This window comes from Drosophila kikkawai, chromosome 3L (genome assembly GCF_030179895.1).
Source record: "Drosophila kikkawai strain 14028-0561.14 chromosome 3L, DkikHiC1v2, whole genome shotgun sequence".
Lineage (NCBI taxonomy): Eukaryota > Metazoa > Arthropoda > Insecta > Diptera > Drosophilidae > Drosophila > Drosophila kikkawai.
In genome coordinates, this window is record NC_091730.1 from 4565280 (window position 1) to 4586332 (window position 21053).

General features: G+C 35.1%; 2 protein-coding genes across 6 annotated transcripts in view; both read right to left on the reverse strand.

Annotated features, from left to right (window-relative positions):
• Eip63E (cyclin dependent kinase Eip63E) overlaps positions 1–21053 on the reverse strand; it is a 122287-nt gene that overhangs the window by 86530 nt on the left and 14704 nt on the right. The window lies entirely within an intron of this gene.
• On the reverse strand, positions 3150–4342 carry LOC121503132 (angiopoietin-related protein 7-like). Its single transcript, XM_070284932.1, has 2 exons — positions 3351–4342; positions 3150–3288 (listed from the first exon to the last, which is right to left on the reverse strand). Exons 1-2 carry the CDS (start codon positions 4340–4342, stop codon positions 3150–3152), a joined length of 1131 nt encoding a protein of 376 aa, XP_070141033.1.

A 21053-nucleotide genomic window follows, 5' to 3' on the forward strand; every position in this document is an offset into this window, starting at 1 on the left:
AACTAATTAAACCCCTTGATGCTGTTTCTGCTGTAGCTTTTTTGGTGAGAAAATCTGAAAACAAATTTTTGGAACAATTTAATTATGCAGGCAAACAAAATTTTGCACAAGCTAATTTGACAAAGTTTAATAGAGGATTTTTTAGTTGCAATTTTCTCTCTCTATATATAAAATATAATTTAATTGCCTGCAAAAGATCTGCAAACAGAATTTTCCCAAACTAATTTGATGGTCAACTTTGTTTTTCGGGGTTTCTTGTGGACCAGTGTAAAGTTTAAAATTTGCATAATTAGACAAAAGAGTTTTGGCTGGAGTTGAGTCGATGAGTCCTTGCAAGGAAATGAACTTCCTTTCTGGCTATCTCTCCCCCAAGCTCCCACACTGGTTTTCCCTTCAAACATTTTCCATTTTCCATTTTGCATTCTGTTTACTTTTCGATTTAAGTTGCAACTTTTGTGGCTCGCAAATCTTTTTTGTTCATAAACAACTTGGAAGCTAAAAACTGCAGTTGGTTATTTATTTATTTATTTCTTTAGCTTCTTGGCTTTTCCATAAATTATATGTATTTTTCGAGTTATGAAATTTATTAGCCTGCTATCTGCCTGACTTCCGCTTTGCTAGTTTTAATTGGCAGCACATTTAAGCCATTTCTTGGAATATCTCTTCCTCTCTCTCGTGTGTGTCGTTTGATTTTGATTAATGGAAATTCGAGAACAAAACCCCAAACACAAACAAACAAGGCTGCTAATGAATTTTTGGAACAGCAGGAGTTCGCATAGTTTTCAATGTTATTGAGTTTCAGGTTGATTAAGTCTGGCTGAGATTTAATTAAGTTACTTCAGGTTAATTACAAAGCAAACTCCGATGTGATGTCATCAATGCAAAATCATTGAGAAAGCCTTGTATTTAATTGCGAAAGGCATTTCGTTTGTGGCAAGAACTTAATTAAGCAGCAGCAGCAGAACAGAAGATGAAAGGTGCATTAAAAGGTGTAAATATTTCTTATTTTCCCTCACTTTTCCAGGTAAATGCTGGCAGAGAATTTTCCCTGACCAACGCACACACACAATCCAATCAACAATGGGGGAAAAAAACTGCAGCAAAAAGAAATACAGAAAGGCAGGACGACATGCAACCATGGAGATCCTGGCAGGCGTTGAGAAAATTAAAAACTCTCTTCCTCGCAAATGCACAAAAGGGTTAAAAACGGGTTAAATGGCTTAAGCGATGGGCGGCCCTTCGGCGTGGGAGGCGTGTCCATCGTTAGGGGGCCAATAAAAGTACGTGAGTAATGCACCAAATGGCGGCAGTCGAGCGCGTAGCAGGTCATAAATTGATTGAACCAAAAGGGAAAATTGATATAGCAAAAGGATGGGCCAGCGAGAAAATATCAAGAGAAAAATATGCAAAATGCTTGCTTTTCAAAGAAATGTTAGGTTTTTGAATATTCAGAAGCCTTTGAATGCGGATAAACGTCATATGGGATCCCGTTTTTTCTTAAAAATTATAACAAAGAATAGTTTCTTGCTTAAAATGTTTCATAAATATTTTAAGATTATATATTCTTTAGCTTAAAATATTTTAAAATATATATTAGACATTATAAATATTAAACTAAACTTTCTTATATGTTTTATATATTTAAATATTTTATTTTTTATTTTAAACTATTTTTAAATATTTTAAAATTATTTTATATAGTTTTAAATACTTTTAATATATAAAAACTAATTAAAAATTTTTTTTTAAATATTTGTTAATATTTTATATTATTTTAAAATAATATAAAATATTAACAAATATTTAAAAATATTTTATATTATTTTAAAATAATATAAAATATTAAAAAATAATATAAAATATTACCAAATATTTAAAATATTTTTAAGTATTTTAAAATATTTTAAAATATAATTAAATATATAGTAAACATTTTTAACTATAAAACTATCTTTTATTACATTTTTTTTTAAGAAGCTCCTGAAGAATTTACAAATTTTAAACATTTCCCTATTTGTAGACCACACCAAACCCCTTCTTTCTTTCAGTGTCTCAATATCGTATAGATCTCCAAGAAATATATCTGTAGTGCACGACAAAAGAACCCATTGCAGTTGGAAAAGCGAGAACAAGGCAACACCAGCACTCTATCTGTGTGTGTGAACTGAGCCCACGTGGCGTATGAGTGACGTGAATTTATGTAAGCTGTCGCGAGAGGGAACCCAGAGGGGGGAAAACTGCTTAACTTGCCACGTTCTAATCAGTGAATGCAACTGCAAACATTTTGTTTGCCTGCTGCCCAAAGTTACCAACAGAGGAAAACGGGAAAGGGGAGAGAGGAGCTGTTGTGGTGGGAAAACCGGTTTCAGTTGCAGTTGTTCACCTTCAGCGTCCTTTAAGCCAGTCAAACGGGAGAGTGATCTGGGGGAGGGACTGGGGAAGGGACTGGGGGAGGGACTGGGGAAAAGGGCTTTTCAGGGAGAGGGCCATGCCATGCCACAACAACAACAACATCAACATACACAGCCCGGCAAACACAAAACGAACCAAAGAGCCGACACCAACCGAGAAAACTGAGAATCCAGAAACCGAACACAGGCGGGAACAACAAAAATAAACGCAGAGGAACCAAGAACAACAAGAAGTGTTTGGAATGCACAATTGAAATTGAGATTTATGTGGCCATCAGCAGATACCCTAGAAAAAAAAAGGGGTAAGAGTTGTAGAGATTCAGAGGGAGAATGAACGGAAGTTAACGAGGGAAATCTTAAGTAAAGAAGAATTTTAAAAATTATATTTCTAAAATTCTGTATAATTAAATATAACGAAGCCGCAGCAACTATGGTTAATACTTTTCCTGTAGTTTAAGTTTACAGTGTAAAAATAAATAAATAAAATTAAAATAAGCCTCTGTTTTTTCTTCAAAGTAAAAAATTTTATTAGAAAAATCGATATGACATTATTTTTAATTTAAGTAAACATTATATTGAATGCAAAATATATAATAGAAAATAAGTTTTTACTAACATTTCTTAATAAACTTTTTAATATTTTTATATACATTTTTGTAAAACTTAATTTTTTTTTTAGATATAATTATATTGAATGCAAATGCTTGTTTTAGTATTTAATAATTATTAAATTTTATTTTAATAATTTTTCGGTTTAATCATAATTTCAGCATCGATATCAGACATATAATTTCTCCATTTGTCGCCCACAAAAATTGGCCAGAAAATGCTATCCAGAGCGTAACTTATACTAAAATTAAAGTTGCGATTGGGTAAACTGCAAAATTAAGAAAGTTGAATATTATATTCATTGAAGCTTGCTTAAAATATTCGAAATACCTTTGGCCACACTCGTTAAACCACCAACCGCCAAGAAGAATCTTGGCGCAATTATTAACCTGCATATCATTATCCCGATCATAGGTGGTGAATTTCATGCCAAGGTTATAGCTTAGCGCGTTTTTGGTGTTCCCCGTAAAGTTACCCAACGATTTAAGGTAATACGATTCTTTTTCGCTACCAATTTGAAATTTATTGTAGTGAGCATAGGCAATTTTTCCATAAGGATCTTTTAACTGTATGAGAAGTTCATGGGGCTGGGCCTTGGTCATTTGGTGTAGCTTCTCCAGACCAAGGAAAAACTCCCCTCTAATGTCTCCGAATCCCTGCTTGTAAGAATTCCAAGTGCGATTAAAACTTTCAGAGAAATTAAAACGCTTTTGGATGGTCATCCATCCAGTTGAATTGCAGGGAGCTTCAAATGCCTCTACTCCGGGTAATTTTATGGTAGAAATAGCATTTGATAGGTTTTTGGGACACCGTTGGAATGCTGAGTAAATTAAAAGATGATCTCGTTTTTGAGATAGTTCTACCTCGATAGATCCTATTTGCTTATTTAGGGAAGTAATCTTAATTTTATTGTTCTTGATATTTTCATTTTGTGTTTTTATTTCATTGTTTTTGGTCTCCAAAAGCGAATCTTTTTGCTTGAGTTGTTCAGTTTTATTCATTAGCTGTTCATTTTGTTCTTTAAGCTGTTTACTTTGTTGTCTATCCTTTTCATAGGCGTTCCGGAGCTGTTCACCAAACTTCATAATATTTTGTTGTTTTTGGTTTATCTCTATATCTTGTTCCTTGATTTGAGTTTCAGCATTTACTAATTGACTTCTTAAACTGTTAATAGTTTTTGTCATATTCAATATAGTGTGATTTTTATCCTGTATTTCATAGGTCAATTCATGTATTATATTATATTTGTGTATGAGTTCCTCATTATGTGTTTGAATATTCTTATCTAATTGATTCTGCATATTTTGAATAATGTCCGTCATGTTATTTACTTTTTCATCACTTTCCTTTAACTCTGCACTTTTTTTGTTCATTTGTTCATCTTGTTGTTTAAGGAGTTCATTTGCCTTTTTGATTTTTTCTTCCTTTTTGTTGATTACCTCATTATCTTCTTTAATTTGACCTTCGCAAACAAATAATTTATTTTGTAATTTCTGATTAACTTCCGTCATATTAGTTAGTTTTTCTTCACTTTTTTGTAGTTCGAGACTTTTATTCCTGATTTGTTCATCCTGTAGGTGAAGCTGTTCATTCTGTACCTTGACTTGTTCATCTCGCTTTTTTAGCTCGTTTAGTTGATCCTTAATTTGTTGATCTTTGCTTAGAATAACCGAGGTGTCGTTATTGATTTTACTTTCCTCATTTGCTACCTGGGCCTCTATAATCATGTTAGAGGAGAATAAAGTTTGTACTTCGGCATGGAGTTGATCGGTGATGTTAACCAACCAATTGAAAAAAGATGAATTTTTCTCTTTGGATATGGTTGTTGTTCCATTTGAGAGTATATATACCGAGTCTGCTACGGTTAATTGTAGAATCTTCAGCAATAAAATCACCGCAAATACTTTCGATTTCATTATGTTAAACTTGTTACACAGTCGAAATGAATCTGAGATCTGGATTCAAATAAAACAGCAATTATATAGGGATTGGCTTAAGGCTGATTGTTCCAAGAGTCTTTCAACTTTCTGGTGATAAGACCTTTCAATCGGAATGTAATGGAGTGGAAATGGAAAAATGTGGATTAACCACAATATTATTGCGTTCTCCATAAAGCGTAATCTACATTTTCCCATTCCCTATATAAATATATATATGTATAACTTTTTTGCTCTAGATTCCTTTTCTATAAACTCTAGTTGTAATACTTTCCAGAAGAATATTGCTACCCTGTAAATCACAAATCAGCAACTGCATTGGCCAAATGCTTGGCATGCTCCTTTTGTTGTTGTTGTTGGTAACACACACAGCTTGGAAAACTCAGAGCCAAGTGAGAGGAAAAGCCGAGGCAAGAGGACAGGAACTGGGACTGAGACTGAGCTGCGAGTGAATGTGTGGATGTGGGTAAACCAGAACCAGTTGAGTGGCAGACAGGCAACCGGCGAATCTCATTCCGCTACCAATTCCAAACTCCCAAATCGGTGACACAGCAACAATGGAAGGAGCCTTAGTTGGAGATTGGAGTGAATAAGTAAAAATAAAAAATAAAAAAATAAATATACCAAGTACTACAACGTCGGCAATTACAATTCAATTAATGCGCTTAGTGCAATTCCTCTTCGCCTCCAATTCTCCGGCTGCATTCTTCTCCTTCTACAAGTATGCCCACTTATACCTTTTCGCAGTATAGTAAACACATGATAAGAAGCAGCCGAGGGGAGAATTACTCAAATGGAGTGGAGCTCTGGAGGGCAGGGAAGAAAAAGGCTGAGGAAAAACGAGGTCCAAGAACTTGGAAATTTAATCGCTGCCGCACAAAGTTAAACGACCGCGCAAGTTGCTTAAGACGCAGACAGGGAAAAAAGTGGGCGGCAAGCGAAGGCCAGTCGCAAGAGGCGTGGCACACTGCCTACATCATCATCAACATCGCCCAAACGTCGTTGTAATCAGCTCATGTGTGAGCGAGAGCTCTTGCCTTAGAGCCAAGAGGCCAGGCTAACAGCAGAGTTTTAACCCTTGAAAAGTTAATATAAATAAGGAATTTTTAAATATTTATGAATTTTTAAAAATTTTAAATAGAGAAAATTAATAAAAATTTGTGATAAATTAATTATTCTATTATTTTTCAGCCGCAAAACATGTTGAAAATAATTTATAATACAATTTTTATACAACTTTGAAAGAAATCTATATGTTAAATCTAACAAAAATAATATAAAATATTTTAAAAATAAAAAAAAATGTATTTAAAAATTGTAATAGTTAAACCTCCTTAAAATCTAAATTTCCTAAGATATTCTTCATTTTTTCCTTAAGGTTAAGGCTAAGGAAAAACCACTTCCCACCCTTATTTGCTGCCTTTTTCTTCCCTTTTTCTACTCCCATTTTACATTGCATCCTTAGAGCTGCCTACACTGATGTTGCTTCTTCTTCTTACCCCACACACACACCACATACACGCACACATGGGTGTTGTTTTTCAGGTTGTTAAGGGGGGGACAGCCAGGAGTCTTTGTTCAAACAAGAAAAGGCAGCGATTGCACAATGAACGGTTTTAAATTGCATTTTATTTAATTAAGCTAAAGGCATAAAGGGAGAAATTGAGACTGGTTGGGAAAAGTCAGGGAAAATATATGTACATAGTCTTGAGAAGTTTTCCTTATTTTCTTTAAACAAGCAGGAAAACTTCCTGCACAACTTCTTTTGGCTCTGCAAAAGATTTGTTTTGTGGAATCATTTGAATTTGTTTTTTAACTACGAAAAGAATAAAAGTTTTTATGAAAATAAAATAAAAAAAATATTCATTACGAAGCAAAGAATAATCAACAATAAGCTGTGAAAGATATAAGGGAAGTTTTTTTTGTATTGAAAGAAAGTTTTTAATAAGGTGCCAATTAATTTGTGCAAAATAAAGATATATCTTATTTTATTATTAATTTATTTTAATTAATTAAGTAAATTCTGTTGAATATTTCTTTGGAAAATAAGTAAGGAAATCACTTTTTATATAACAATAATCTTAATTTCCATCAAGTGCAATTGAAATAACTTTTATTTGTCTGAAAATCCCCTTGTTTTTTAGTGTTTTTTATGAGATCCTCTTCTATGTTTTATTTGCAAAATTTCTCTAATTAGCAAACAAAAGCATTTGTCCATCATCTCAGTTGACAAAAGGCAAACTTTTACACAAAATCCTCGTATTACACTTTAAGCAAATAGAAAAGTGAGTCCTGACGCTCGTTGGCTTTTCTCTTCTCCTGAAGTTTTCTCCACCATTTCGCTCTCAAAGGTCGCGTTAGACGAGAGTCGAGTCCCCGAACTAGCGTTAAAGTTACATAATAAAACTAATAATAATTATCAACGCCATTGTCAGGACATCAACAGAGCTGAGAAGCAGAAAAACCAAAGCAAACACAGGACAAGCGAATAGAAGCCATTGAGAGAGATGAGAATAGAAAATAGAGTGTAGGTGTAGGGAAAGCACTGAGAAAAAATATTAAAGAAATTTTAAAGAAATTCTAAAATAAATTTTAATAATAATATTAGTTTTCTAAAGGCATAAACTCAAATCTAGAGCTTTTTAAACAGCTTTTTAATATATTTAAAACCTTGTCTAAAATGATCCCTTATTTATAAGAGTTTTTAAGTTGATCTCTCTAATTTTCCCTTAGTGTAACCACTGAAAAAAACCTCTCTGTTGTTGAAGTTGGCCTAAAGGAACAACAACAACTGACAGCAGTTATACCATTAGCTTGTTGTTGATGTCCTGGCCAAAAACTCCCCCAACCTCCTAGTTCAGCTTGACACTGCTAAGGATGATGCTGAGGGTTTCGCCGCCTGCCCATCATCATCCTCGTCGGCATCATTGTCGTCATTGTCTCCTGGCAACAACACCACCACGAGAATCAGCCACAATGAGCGGCACAAATGGCCGACGAGACGACGGACAATAAAATGTCATAATGAAAGTTTTGTATTTTTTGTCTGTTGGCAAATGTTCTTCATCGTTCTCGTTTCTGGAGAGTTATAAATGGGGCCAGCCTAATGGGTTTGTTCTATATGGCTATGGGTTATGGAATTTTTGTCCTTGACAATGATTTTTAAAAAGGCTTACCAGATGAAGTGGGGTGTATTTTTTGAGAAGATCATGGGAGTAGGCTTTGGGATGCGTCAAAAGTAAAGGAAACTTACCTGAAAGTAAAGAATGATAAATATATTATAGTTATTAATCACATTTAAGGAATATATAGTGAATAAAAAAGGTTAAAAGTACTTAAAACGAAAGAATTAAATTATTTTAAACCATTTCTTTATATTTATACCTCTTTATCTTTTTAATTAATATTATTTAAATAATTTAAAACCATTTCTTTATATTTATGTCTCTTTATCTTTTTAATTAATAATCATTAAAATATCTAGAACCATTCCTTAACATTTATATCCCTTTAATCTTTTTCAAGGAATTAGTTCTCAATATATTTCCCGTTCCTATCACAATTCCCCTGGCTCATTTAAAGCTCTTTTTAAGTGCACAAAAATTAAATTACTTAACCTTAATTAGTATTGGCATGACACTGAGTAACTGATACTGAAACGGCAACTGCTACTGCAACTGCCGCTGCAACTGTGAAATTTCCGCAGTTGATTAATAATGAAAAAGCAGCCCAAAAGTTTAGTCATGCAACGCAGACTTGCAGAAGTCTTCTTTCCTCAGCTAACCTACAGTTTTTGGCTTCAGTTCGTCTTTAGTTTTTTGAGTCTTGGGTGTTGAGTAGTCAGTCTCAAGTCTCTGAGGCTGCTGCCTTCACATCAATTAGTGGTTTCATGTTATGCATGACAGGCAAAGTTGCTCTCAAGATTTATATCAAGCATATGTATAACTTCCTCTACGATTTGCAGCCACAATTTCACCCGCTGCACTGAGAGAAAAGCCTGAGAATAATTATATAAAATTATATAAAAATAAAAGAGACTATTAACCGGTATCAGTAGAAACTGATGACTGATTTCATCACAGCTTTAATGCCATTTACTTTTACTTTATAATATGAAAAAAGAAAATTCTTTTTACTCCTATTAATTTACAGATATTGCCTTTAATTTTCCTCAATTTTCCCAGTGCATTAGTTGCATGTCTGCATGTTGCCTTGCCACTCCAGGATTACATTCTGTGCCACTGCCTTTGAGGCTGTCGTTCATCAACGTCTTTTGCTCCCAAAGAAGCGTTCGTCTTCGTCTTCATTTTCATCTGAAAGATTCTTTTTTTGTTTATATTTTGTATTTCTGTGCTCTGTGCTGTATGTTTTCGGGACTCCCAGGTGTTGGGCACTGTCTGCGATTGCACCTGATAGACAAAGTGTCAAATGAGTAATGCAAATTGCAAGCCAGCCAAAGGAGCAGCTGCCAAAGTGTATCCTTCCTTTCCGAGTCGAAGGCAGACATTTGCATATGTAGACTACAGAGCTACAGCGAGACTCCTTTTAGCGCAAAATTTCGGGCTGCAGTTTCTGGTTAGTTAGTCAGTCACTTTGGCAGCGTTTTGCAGCCGTCATGCATATGGAAGTAGGTCGTAAATCTCCGGTACTATCTGATTCCATAGTTTCCCCTTTGCCGCTTGCATACTTGATTAATGTGAAATGCAGGGAGAAGGCGGCCGGCGGTGGTGTGACATGCTGTGTGCATATTGCCTGACGCGCCTTTGATTAATAACTGCAAATTGCCATAATAGTTCACATGATTTGTTCAGTCCTCCATTTGCGTCTGTTGTGAGTCATGAGAAAAGGCAAAATATGACGTTTGTATGGTGTGAAAATTATGGTAAGCTTGTGATGTAAGCGAGGAAAATAAATCAAAAGCAAGGTTTGGCGGTGATTTGTGTAAATTCAGCCGGTTTAGATGGTATCAGTGTATAAAATATTAGGATTTAAGATTTAACGTTTAATAAAAATCAACTAAACTTGTTTTAAAATAATATTTTTAATTGATTTTATACAAGTAAGCTATAGAAAGTCATATAAAATTAGGATTACTACCTTTAGAAAAGTCAATAACAATTTATTTTATAAGTTATAATAATTAAACCAAGATTTTAAGAATTTTTTAAGCTTAAAATTAGGATTACAACCGTAAGAAGAGTCACTAAAATGCTTTTTCATAATTCATAAATATGTAAGCCATTTAAAACAACCTATAAAATCATATATTATAACTCATGGATGAGTTCTAAATAATAAAAATCAAGCTATAAGACTTTTTTGGGAATTTCTAACTCAATAAACTCCTTATTATTCTTTCATTTCCTGCATACAACCTATACCTATAATATCCTTTCTTATCCTTGTTTTAAAACCATATATTAAACCATCTATTTGCCTCATTACCTGTTTACTTTACCCGTTTTTTCCATTAAAAAAGCTTTCATTTCTGTTCGTCCTCTTTAAGTTGGTACAAAAAAAAACTGTGTCAGTTCAGTGGCTCAACATTTGGCCCAATCGACCCACAATCCGCAAAACCTTCAACATTTTCAGCTCAACCTCAAACCGCCGACCATCATCGTCATCATCATGCTTATCCTGGCCCAGTCCACGTCCACTTTGCCTCTCCCTCCCTCTCTTGGCAATCATAATTGGTTGGACAATTTGCCTTCGGCAAACATTTACAACATTTTACATGTCGAACGGGCTGACCTCCTCTGTGTAGCTCTGCCCCTACCCTGCCTCTGTTCCCTCGATACTTTTTAATTGAATAAAGTGCACTTTGAACCGGCCAACCCAAAAACTGCCCCTGGGTTACACGCCCATCCAACTTGTGACACTTTCATTGTGAAAATGTCCTGCAAAGGAGTAAAGGAAAAATACACAAAAACAAAAACTAAAATATACAAAAGAAAATAAAGAAAAATAAAATTTATAGAACTTACTACACCATGCAAAAAATGTATTAAAATGATTATAAAATTAGTATATTTTTAAAACCCCTTGAAAGTCACTTATATTTCTTATTTTTATTACTTAATTGTTATTTTTGCAGTGTAAAAGAGCCATATAAAGGAAGGACCCCAGCAAATGAAGCATGAAAAGTGAGAGAATCGTGCGACAAGCAATTTTTCTGGTCATAAAAGTGCGCCAATAACCCACTGCACTTTGCACTGCCAGCCACACCCCTTTGCCCATCCCCTTTAGGCCTACTTTACTAACGTAAAAAGTCAAGGAAAATGAAGGGAAGGGAGAGACAGGGTAGAGTAAGACCAAGTTGATTGAGTTGTGTGTGTGTGTAGTAGAGTGTAGCAACCCGTATCCATTCATTTTTGTGTTAATTTATTGCCCTGTGATGGCCAAAATTGGCCAAAAAGAAGCCAGCGGATTCTGTCTAACTGGGGGAGGTGGAGGAGAATAGTATAAGGAGTAGGAGGTGGCAGCAGCAAGAGGAGGAGAACAGCCATTGCACGTCGCAAGTGCCAATGCTTAAAACTTTTTGCTACGTGACTCGACAAGTGGCCAAGAAGGAGGCTAAGGCAGGGTAAGAAGGCTGGCCAGGAGAGGCGTGAGGAGTGGGCCAAGTGTGTGGGGCAGAAGGTCCTGGCCAATACGTGGCTCAAATATGCACGCACGCACACAACGAGTGTTCAATGCAGTGAAAGAAATTAAGACAAGGAACGGAAATTAATATTAAGAAACTATAAAAGCTAAGAATATAAAGATTAAATCAATAAATATTATATAAATGTTATATTAAATATATATGTTATGTAAAGAAATTTATTTTAAAATATTATTTTAGTTTAAATTTATTTTTCCTGTGCAAAACCTTTGCCAGACTGTTGCCATCATCAGTGGAGCATTTCTTCGTGCTATCTTTCTTTGCGTCTGCCTAATTTCTTTCCCGCAGCATCTCCGCACACTCTCTCACACACACGCACACACACCGAGACACACACACATGTACGGTAGACACCGACACGCATACATATACATAAAAATCAGGTCATGTTCGCTGCTCAAAGTAATGGAATTTGTAATGCGTTCTCCCACCAAGACGCCCCCTTTTCCGCTTTTCCCACCCAGCCAAAGCAACCTCCCCTCCCCCCTTTTGATTGCCGCGGAATGTCGTTTTGTGTGCTCGTCTTCGTCTTGGTTTTTCCCAAACCAACTCCCTGCGACCCGGTTTCCTTGATTTTTCCCTGCCTTTTGCCATAGCCCCTTCTTAAAGAGCCGAAAAGCAGAAGCTTTTCCCCATTTGCCAGTATATTTACCCTATATATGGATTAGGGTATACTAAATTCGAGCAAGTAATATAGGGAAAAGTTGCAATAAAGGAAAAGACTTGAAGAAAACCGTAGAGATTTTAAAACAATTAAAAATATAGCCCAAAAGTATGCAGAATAATTATTATTACTCTCAAAAACCTAAAAATATGCTTAATTTAGATCATTTAAATATTTTATTTCCTACTTTATTCATTTTCATTTGTTTATAAATTTAAAAAATATATTTATTTATGTATCTATATTAAAAGAAACCCAAATACCGGGTATTTTATAGTCGTATTAATTTCTTTCTCCTTCTCATTTCCCTTCATGATTTTGCGTGCCCGTCGCTGCAAATTAACTTCTTCTTCTTTGAGAAGGAGGAGCAGACGGGAAAATGGGGTGGGTAACGAAGAAGAGAAGACCCTCTTAAGATACAGGAAAATTCGCCTGTCAATGCTCAAGTGGCAGGGCTAGAGTGGAAACTTCAGTAGCTTCGCTTGTTTGCCATTATTAACAATCTTTGTTGCCATTTTGTGTGAGTCTGCCATGTGTTTCAGTTACCTTGCCACGCCCACGCCCACATTCACGCCCATTTCTCCCCCCACACCCCCGCCGTATCTAACAGGAAATGTATTCAATTAGTTAACTGAAGAAAAATTATATCATTAGCTGGGGAGCTTCGAGAGGAAAAAGAAAAAAAAGCAGAAACGGAGGAGGCAACGCTCGGGAGGTTTATTAAAATTAATAATTGCCATGGCCTGACATTAAATGGGGAATATAGTAATAAGGCGGGGGGTGGGAAACGGAGACGGAAATGTCCTTGGTTAAGGAGAGGGATCCTGTGCAATAATAATAGAAATTTAATGGACTCAACAATGATGAAAGAGAGTTTTGAAGTAAGCAGCTACGATTGTGATTGGTGAAAACAATAGAACGATAATTAAAACTTGATTTTGATTGTGCTTTTCAAAGGATTTTAATAGGAAACAGAAGACCTGAGGCAGCCTTTGACCTCTTGATTTAATATTTAAATAAGAAATTAATTGACTTTATAGTTTAAATAATAATTGAAAGCAGTATTAGATTACTATATAATTTTTTATTATTTTCTATTGTTTGATTTTCCACTCTTCTCTTACTTTCGTATTTCTGAACAACTTAATTTCCATTTCCCTTGAAACTTACTGAACCTCAAGCTCTCTTGTCAACTTTGGTCTGACTTTCATCATAATTTAATTAAATTGTGTGAATGGAGGACACCAGTCCCATCCTTCTTTTGTGGTATGTCCTTCACTAAGTTTTAGTCAATCGAGCGAGACAAGCCCAGGACAGAGAGACCGGGCTGGGCTCTTCATTATTTGGGTCATATTGGAGGGAAATTTGGCATAAGAAAAAACTTTTCAATTGGCCTAATGACGACGACGACGACGACGTCGGGAAACTTCCTGGCACAAGCACTTGACTTGACTCGACTCGACTGGCAAATTGGCCAACAAAATGAGCCAACATCGACTCCGCCCACTTGCTCTTTAGCAATTGCATTCAACTGTTGGACAAAGTTTTTGGCATTTTGGTAAAGTATAATGTTTTTTAAAATACTAAATGCAAGTGCTGCGGAAAGCACCAAGAAAATTAGGAAAGCCAAACAAACAAGCCAACAAAATCGGGAAAAGAGCAAACAAACACAAGAACCGCGAAAGCAAACTCGAAATGTTGCATTCCACCAAGCAGAAACTTTTCTATTTTCACACACTCTCGCACATTCGTTGGCCAAAATCCAAGAACTATAACCGAAATATGCAACTTATATGTGCTTTATATCTATCTATATATTCGCTGAGGGAAATCCACAGGGGGTGGATGGAAATAAGAGCGTGCAAAGTGCTGGGAAATCCGTGGAAGTAGCTCGCTAGCCAAGAAATAAATGGAAATGCGAATGAGTTCAGTTGGAGTTTATGGTGAATAATATTTTAGAAATTTAAGAAACTGGTTAAACGATAAAGCAAGTACATTTCTGAGGGTGTAGGTGATTTTTGTCAAGCTTTAAATAAATTTTAATATTTTATTTGGAAAAGGAAATGCATGTTTAGTGGGGTATATATAAAAGAAGTGATTTAAAAATAATATAATAATTTTTTAACAGAGTTTGAATATTTTGTTCGTTTTTAAAGTTGAAAAATATTTTTTAAAAATAAATTTTTAGTTAAATTAAAATGTTATTAACTATATAAATAATATCTGCAATTGTATATAAACTTTAGAATTAAAAAAAAATATATTTTAGCTTTCTTAAAATATTATATATTTTTTTAGTTCTCTAAAGTTTCTAAAAATTTTATAACTTATTTATATAGTTAAATTTAAAGGTTAGTTAACTACATAATTAATTAAAAAAAATTTTTGTAAACATTAGAAAACTAAAAGAAAAAATTTAGCTCTCTTAAAACCAAAGCATAAATATAGAACTTAAATAAATTCAAAAGAAAATCCACTCCATTTCTTTACAAATCTTTCCCAAACATTTCCTAGATTTTTCCTGACTTTTCAAATCACTTTTCCTCAATCCAAGTTGATCCTTTACCGCTTAAGTTTCGATTCTTGGCATTCATCCCAATATAACGCGGTCATTACGAACGATTTCCACTCAAAATGCAATATGCATGCCGCCCGCCCATATAGCTAAAGCCGCATCTAAATCAGGGGAATGACTATGCCCATCCCTCGGTTTCCTCGGATCCCTCGGATCCCACCTTCCGAGGTGCCAGACAAAGTCACACACAGAGAGGGAGACGCATCTGTTTAGCATATCAATGTGGGGAGGATTTGCATTTAAAGCTGCCACCAACAGATATTAGCACCATTTCGTTGGGGAGCCGCCGCCGCCACCGAAAAGTGTCTTAGTGTCTTAGGTGTTTGTTATTTATGCGTCTGTTTGCACTAATTCCACAACCTGCACAACAGGAAGTTTCTGCGGGAGGAGGAGCCAGCAGACCTGGCCAGAGGTCAGTGAGCAGGAAAGGAAGTTCCCGTAAAGTGAAGTGAAGTGAAGTGACAGTCTGCAGACTTAAACGAGCTTATCAGAAATTCTAATTGAAATCAACAAAAGAAAAACAAAAGCACCGAAAGTGAAATATAAATTGAATTACATATTTTATGCAAACAAAGCCAGGAGACAACGGCGGGCAGCCAGACTGGCAGCACCCATAACCCCCACAGTTCTTAACCCCTTTCAGTGTGATTTGCCAAAAACTTTGTGCTTCGTGTCAACATGACGCCACATGAGGTGTCCAGTTTGGGCACTGAGAGAAAAACTAGGGCAGAAAATGTAGAGTAAAAGAAATAATATATAAAAGGATACGCAAATGGGCTGAAATTCGTAAAAGGATATTTGTAGCATACTTTTAGATACCTTTTTAAATGATTTAGAATCACTGAATTTTTTAAGGAGTATAAAACCTGAATAAATTATTTTTACTTGATAACAAAATTCACTTTATTAATAAAAAACTGAATAAGTTATTTAAAATTAAAAATAATATATTTTAATAAATTATTAACCATCAGTAAAAAGTTTATTTAAATTACAAAAAATACAAGAAAAACTCTTAGGTGCTCTAGAATTTACTAGAGATTTTAAAACACTTAAACATAAGTCGAAAAGTATGCAATGTATTTTTTTAAGCTACCAAATTCATTACAAATTGGATTATTTTTACTATCTAAAATATTCTAGCATTATTTTTTACACCTTGTCAAGGTTTTTATAAAACCCTAAATATTTCTATATCACCCTTAAACATCTAGCAGTGCTTTAAACAGTCTAAAAGTCAAAAGGCTACACTTAGTTCTTTCCTGTACAAAAACCCTCTGCTCTTTGTTTTAGAAAATCCACCTTCCCGCTGACATGTGTCCTTGTTTATTAAATAGTTTCAGTGCAAATCCTCCTGCACTTGCTTTGTGCCCTGTTGGAGATTATTGTACATGCTGGAGAGATACCACAGGACACCGGAACGGACAACCCTTCTATCTTGTCCATCAATTAGTGTAGAAGAGCACAACTATTTTTATGGCTTACAAAGCAGTTTGTAACAAATCCGTTGGACTTTGTTGAGTTGCCACAGCAACAGTAGTCCCAGCAGCTGGATTATTTCAAGTTATTTTTTGTTAACTGCAACAAGCTCTCCAATGTTGCTACATTGGGATTTCCACTCACGTAGTTGACATAAATTGAAAGTGCAGAGGTTCGGAAGTCTAACTCGAAATAAAGGGAATTATATTTTAGATTGAGAGTTCATAAGAAGAACGAACACTCTCCAAGAAACCAATAAAAAACCTTGTTGGCATAACTAATCAATCGTTTATTGAACCTATCACACAATCTACACAAGAAATCATCAAAATCCCATTCAAAATTAAATCAAAACCTACGCTCTTTCTCTCACACATATGATAATTAGGCACGACACCTTTCACATGAAGCAGAACAAAAATATATAACGATAGAATAAATTAAATTTAAAAATCAGATTTATATCTGCATAATTCCGAAGACAACGTGAGGCGCCTAACAAAAGCGAATAGAAGAGAATTAAAAGCGTAATAATCAAATCAAATCAACACGGAATGGAGTCCAAAATCAAATTAAAATCCACTGCATATGGTAATATATTTTATACCAACTAATTCAATTAACGCCACAATGCAAAAAGGGCAAATATATGTATATACGAGTGTACATATTTAATAGGAATATTTCTTTTGTTGGCAAAAAGACGGTCGAGTCGGGTCGAGCTGGGTCGGGTCCTTGCCCTCGACTCCTCTCAATCAAAAGGGGCACAGGACAAAAGGACAAAAAGAGAGCCGGACCAAGGTAAAATTTCAGTATACAAAACACGCGCCACATGTGCAAGTCGCACGGGCTCTAAGGATGTGGCGGGATGCAAGGAAGGCAGGATGCCTGCTGACTGTGACGGTGACGGTGACTCAAGTGCACTAAGCTGCAAGCGGCAACATCCGTTTCATAAACGCAATAGTTGGAAGCCCGAGACCACAGCCAACTTACCAACTTACAGTGGTGGTCATATATATATGAACACCAAGTGGATAAATTAAGATTCGGATGAAATGTTATTAAAAATAATGTAAAATTTAATTTTAAAATATTTTTTACACACTTTCAGCCACATTTTAAGAGGTTTGAAAAACTCTAGTTAATTTTCAAAGCCTCAAACAATTTGTATCATTTAATTTTTTAAATTTATATTATAATTTTGACTTTTAAATCTCTTTTTCTATCATTTCTAACCAACAGTGCAACTTCTTTTCACATCAGGCCAGAGAACCAAACGACCTGCCACACAAAACCTTGCCCAGGAGTCTGTGAACTCTCTGCTCTGGCTCAAGTTCCTGTGTGCCTGTGTGACAATTTTCCATGACCCCTTCCTGGCCTTCTTCTTACTCCCACTCCCACTCCCCCATCCAATCCCCCACATCCCCTCTGATTTTCCCCACAGCACCTTTTGTGTGCTATTTTCACGCTTTTACGCCGCAATTGTTGTGGCAACGTGGAAGGCGAGCAAAGGAACTGCATTGAAAGAGCGAGCGGAGCCGAGCAACTTCTGCCTAACCATATGAAAGAAAAATTATGACTTTAAAACTAACCTACAATTGGCAAGAGCAAACCAAAGCAAAGGCAAAGCCACCAACAGTTTGGCAGAATTCCTTTGTGTCCTGTGTGTGTGTGCGGCAACAGTTTGAGAGCAATCGCTTCTGGGGAGGAAGTCTATTTAGGCCGGCGCCTATTGTTCGTAGGTCACTGAATTTCTAAGCTCAAAGTTCATGAACTTTTTGGATAATAAAAAAGCTGAGCCACCCCCCAAAGCAATCGAAGTCTAAAAACTCATTAATAAATTGCAGCCAATTTTCCACCTGACCATGACGAGGTGGATAAATAAAGGGGGAGGGAAGAACAATCGTAGAACACTTAGGCATGCTCCACATTTGTCTCGGGTTAACATGTCACGAAGTCGCCACGTCACGACTATGACAACATTTGATGGCCTGCCCTGGCTTCTGATAGGTGGTGGCTTTGGCTGGTGGAATGTGCTGCGGTGCAGAGATGCGTGATGGAACACTTAGAAACCATTAATAACTGGGTTATGTAATCGAGACAAGAACCCAGTGAATGACAGAGCCCACCCAGCGGCGCAGCAGGGGGAGGCGAGGTCAAGAGAAAGCCGGAGCTGTGGGCTGTCAATGAATGAATGTGGAGCATTCAATTGTCGTCAGCCTACACTGAACAGATGTCTTCTAATGGATTTGTAATAATAAAATTAAATATAATTAAAATAAGCTGCTGTTTTTTCTTCAAAGTAAAAAATTTTATTACAAAAATCGATATAACATTATTTTTAATTTAAGTAATCATTATATTGAATGCAAAATTTTAGAAATATATAATAGAAAATTTGTTTTTACTAACATTTACTTATAAACTTTTTAATATTTTGATAAAAATCTTTGTAAAGCTTTATTTTTTATTTAGATAAAATTATATAGAATGCAAATTTTCTTAACAGTTTCTTTATAATTTTTATAACTTTAGAATTTAATAATTATTAAATTATATTTTAATAATTTTTCGGTTTAATCATCATTTCAGTATAGACATAAGAAATATTATTTTTCCATTTGCCGCCTAAAAAAATTGGCCAGAAAACGCCATCCATAACGTAACCTCCTCCTTTATAATATTTGCCATTGAGTGAACTGCAAAATTAAGAGAGTTGAATATTATATTCACAAAGAAAACTTGCTTAAAGTATTCTATATACCTTTCGCCACATTTGTTAAACCACCAACCGCCAAGAAGATGATTCGCACAGTTAGTAACCAGCTTATCATTATCCCGATCATAGGTGGTGAATTTCATGCCAAGGTTATAACTGAACCCGTTAATGCTGGTCCCCGAAAAGTTACCATACGATTTAAGGTAATACGATTCATTTTCGCTACCAATTTGAAAATTATCGTAGTGAGCATAGGTAATGTTTCCATAAAGATCTTTTAACTGTATGAGAAGTTCATGGGGATGGGCCTTGGTCATTTGGTGTAGCTTCTCCAGACCAAGGAAAAACTCCCCTTTAATGTCTCCGAATCCCTGCTTGTAAGAATTCCAAGTTCGATTAAAATTTTCAGAGCCATCGAAACGCTTTTGGATGGTCATCCATCCAGTTGAATTGCACGGAGCTTCAAATGCCTCTGTTCCGGGTAATTTTATGGTAGAAATACCATTTGATGGGCCTTTGGGACACCGTTGGAATGCTGAGCAAATGAAAAGATGATCTCTTTTTTGAGATAGTTCTGCCTCGATAGATCCTATTTGGTTATTTAGGAAACTAATCTTAATTTTATTGTTCTTGATATTTTCATTTTGTGTTTTTATTTCATTGTTTTTGGTCTCCAAAAGCGTTTCTTTTTGCTTGAGTTGTTCAGTTTTATTCATTAGCTGTTCATTTTGTTCTTTAAGCTGTTTACTTTGTTGTCTATACTTTTCAAAGGCGTTCCGGAGCTGTTCACCAAACTTCATAACATTTTGTTGTTTTTGGTTTATCTCTTCATCTTGTTCCTTGATTTGAGTTTCAGCATTTACTAATTGACTTCTGAAACTGTTAATAGTTTTTGTCATATTCATTATAGTGTCATTTTTATCCTGTATTTCATAGGTCAATTCTTTTATTATATTATATTTGTGCACGAGCAGCTCCTGATGTGTTTGAATATTCTTATCTAATTGTTTTTGCAAATGTTGAATAATGTCCGTCATGTTATTTACTTTTTCCTTACTTTCCTTTAACTCAGCACTTTTTTTGTTCATTTGTTCATCTTGTTGTTTAAAGAGTTCATTTGCCTCTTTGATTTGTTCTTCCTTTTTTTTGATTTCCTCATTATCTTCTTTAATTTTACCTTCGCATACTAATAAGTTATTTTGAAATTTCTGATTAACTTCCGTCATATTAGTTAGTTTTTCTTCACTTTTCTGTAACTCTAGACTTTTATTCTTGATTTGTTCATCCTTTAGGTGAAGCTGTTCATTCTGGTCCTTGACTTTTCCATTTGCCTCTTTGATTTGTTGTTCCTTTTTGTTGATTACCTCATTATATTCTTTAATTTGAACTTCGCATACAAATAATTTATTTAGTAATTTCTGATTAACTTCCGTCATATTAGTTAGTTTTTTTTCACTTTTTTGTAGTTCGAGACTTTTATTCTTGATTTGTTCATCCTGTAGGTGAAGCTGTTCATTCTGTACCTTGACTTGTTCATCTCGCTTTTTTAGCTCGTTTAGTTGATCCTTAATTTGTTGATCTTTGCTTCTAATAACCGAGGTGTCGTTATTGATTTTACTTTCCGCATTTGCTAACTGGGCCTCTATAATCTTGTTAGAGGAGAACAAAGTATGTACTTTGGTTTGGAGTTGATCGGTGATGTTAGCCAACAGGTTAAAATAATTGATAACAAATGAATTTTTCTCTTTGGATATGGTTGTTGTTTCATTTGAGGATATATTGACCGAACCTGCTACGATTAATTGTAGAATCTTCAGCAATAAAATCACCGCAAATACTTTCGATTTCATTATGTTAAACTTGTTAAATGTACCACAGTCAAAATGAAACTGAGGTCTGGATTCGAATAAAACAGCATTTATATAAGGATTGGCTTAAAGCTGATTGTTCCTGGAGTGATAAGACTTTTCAATCGAAATGTAATGAAATGGAAAT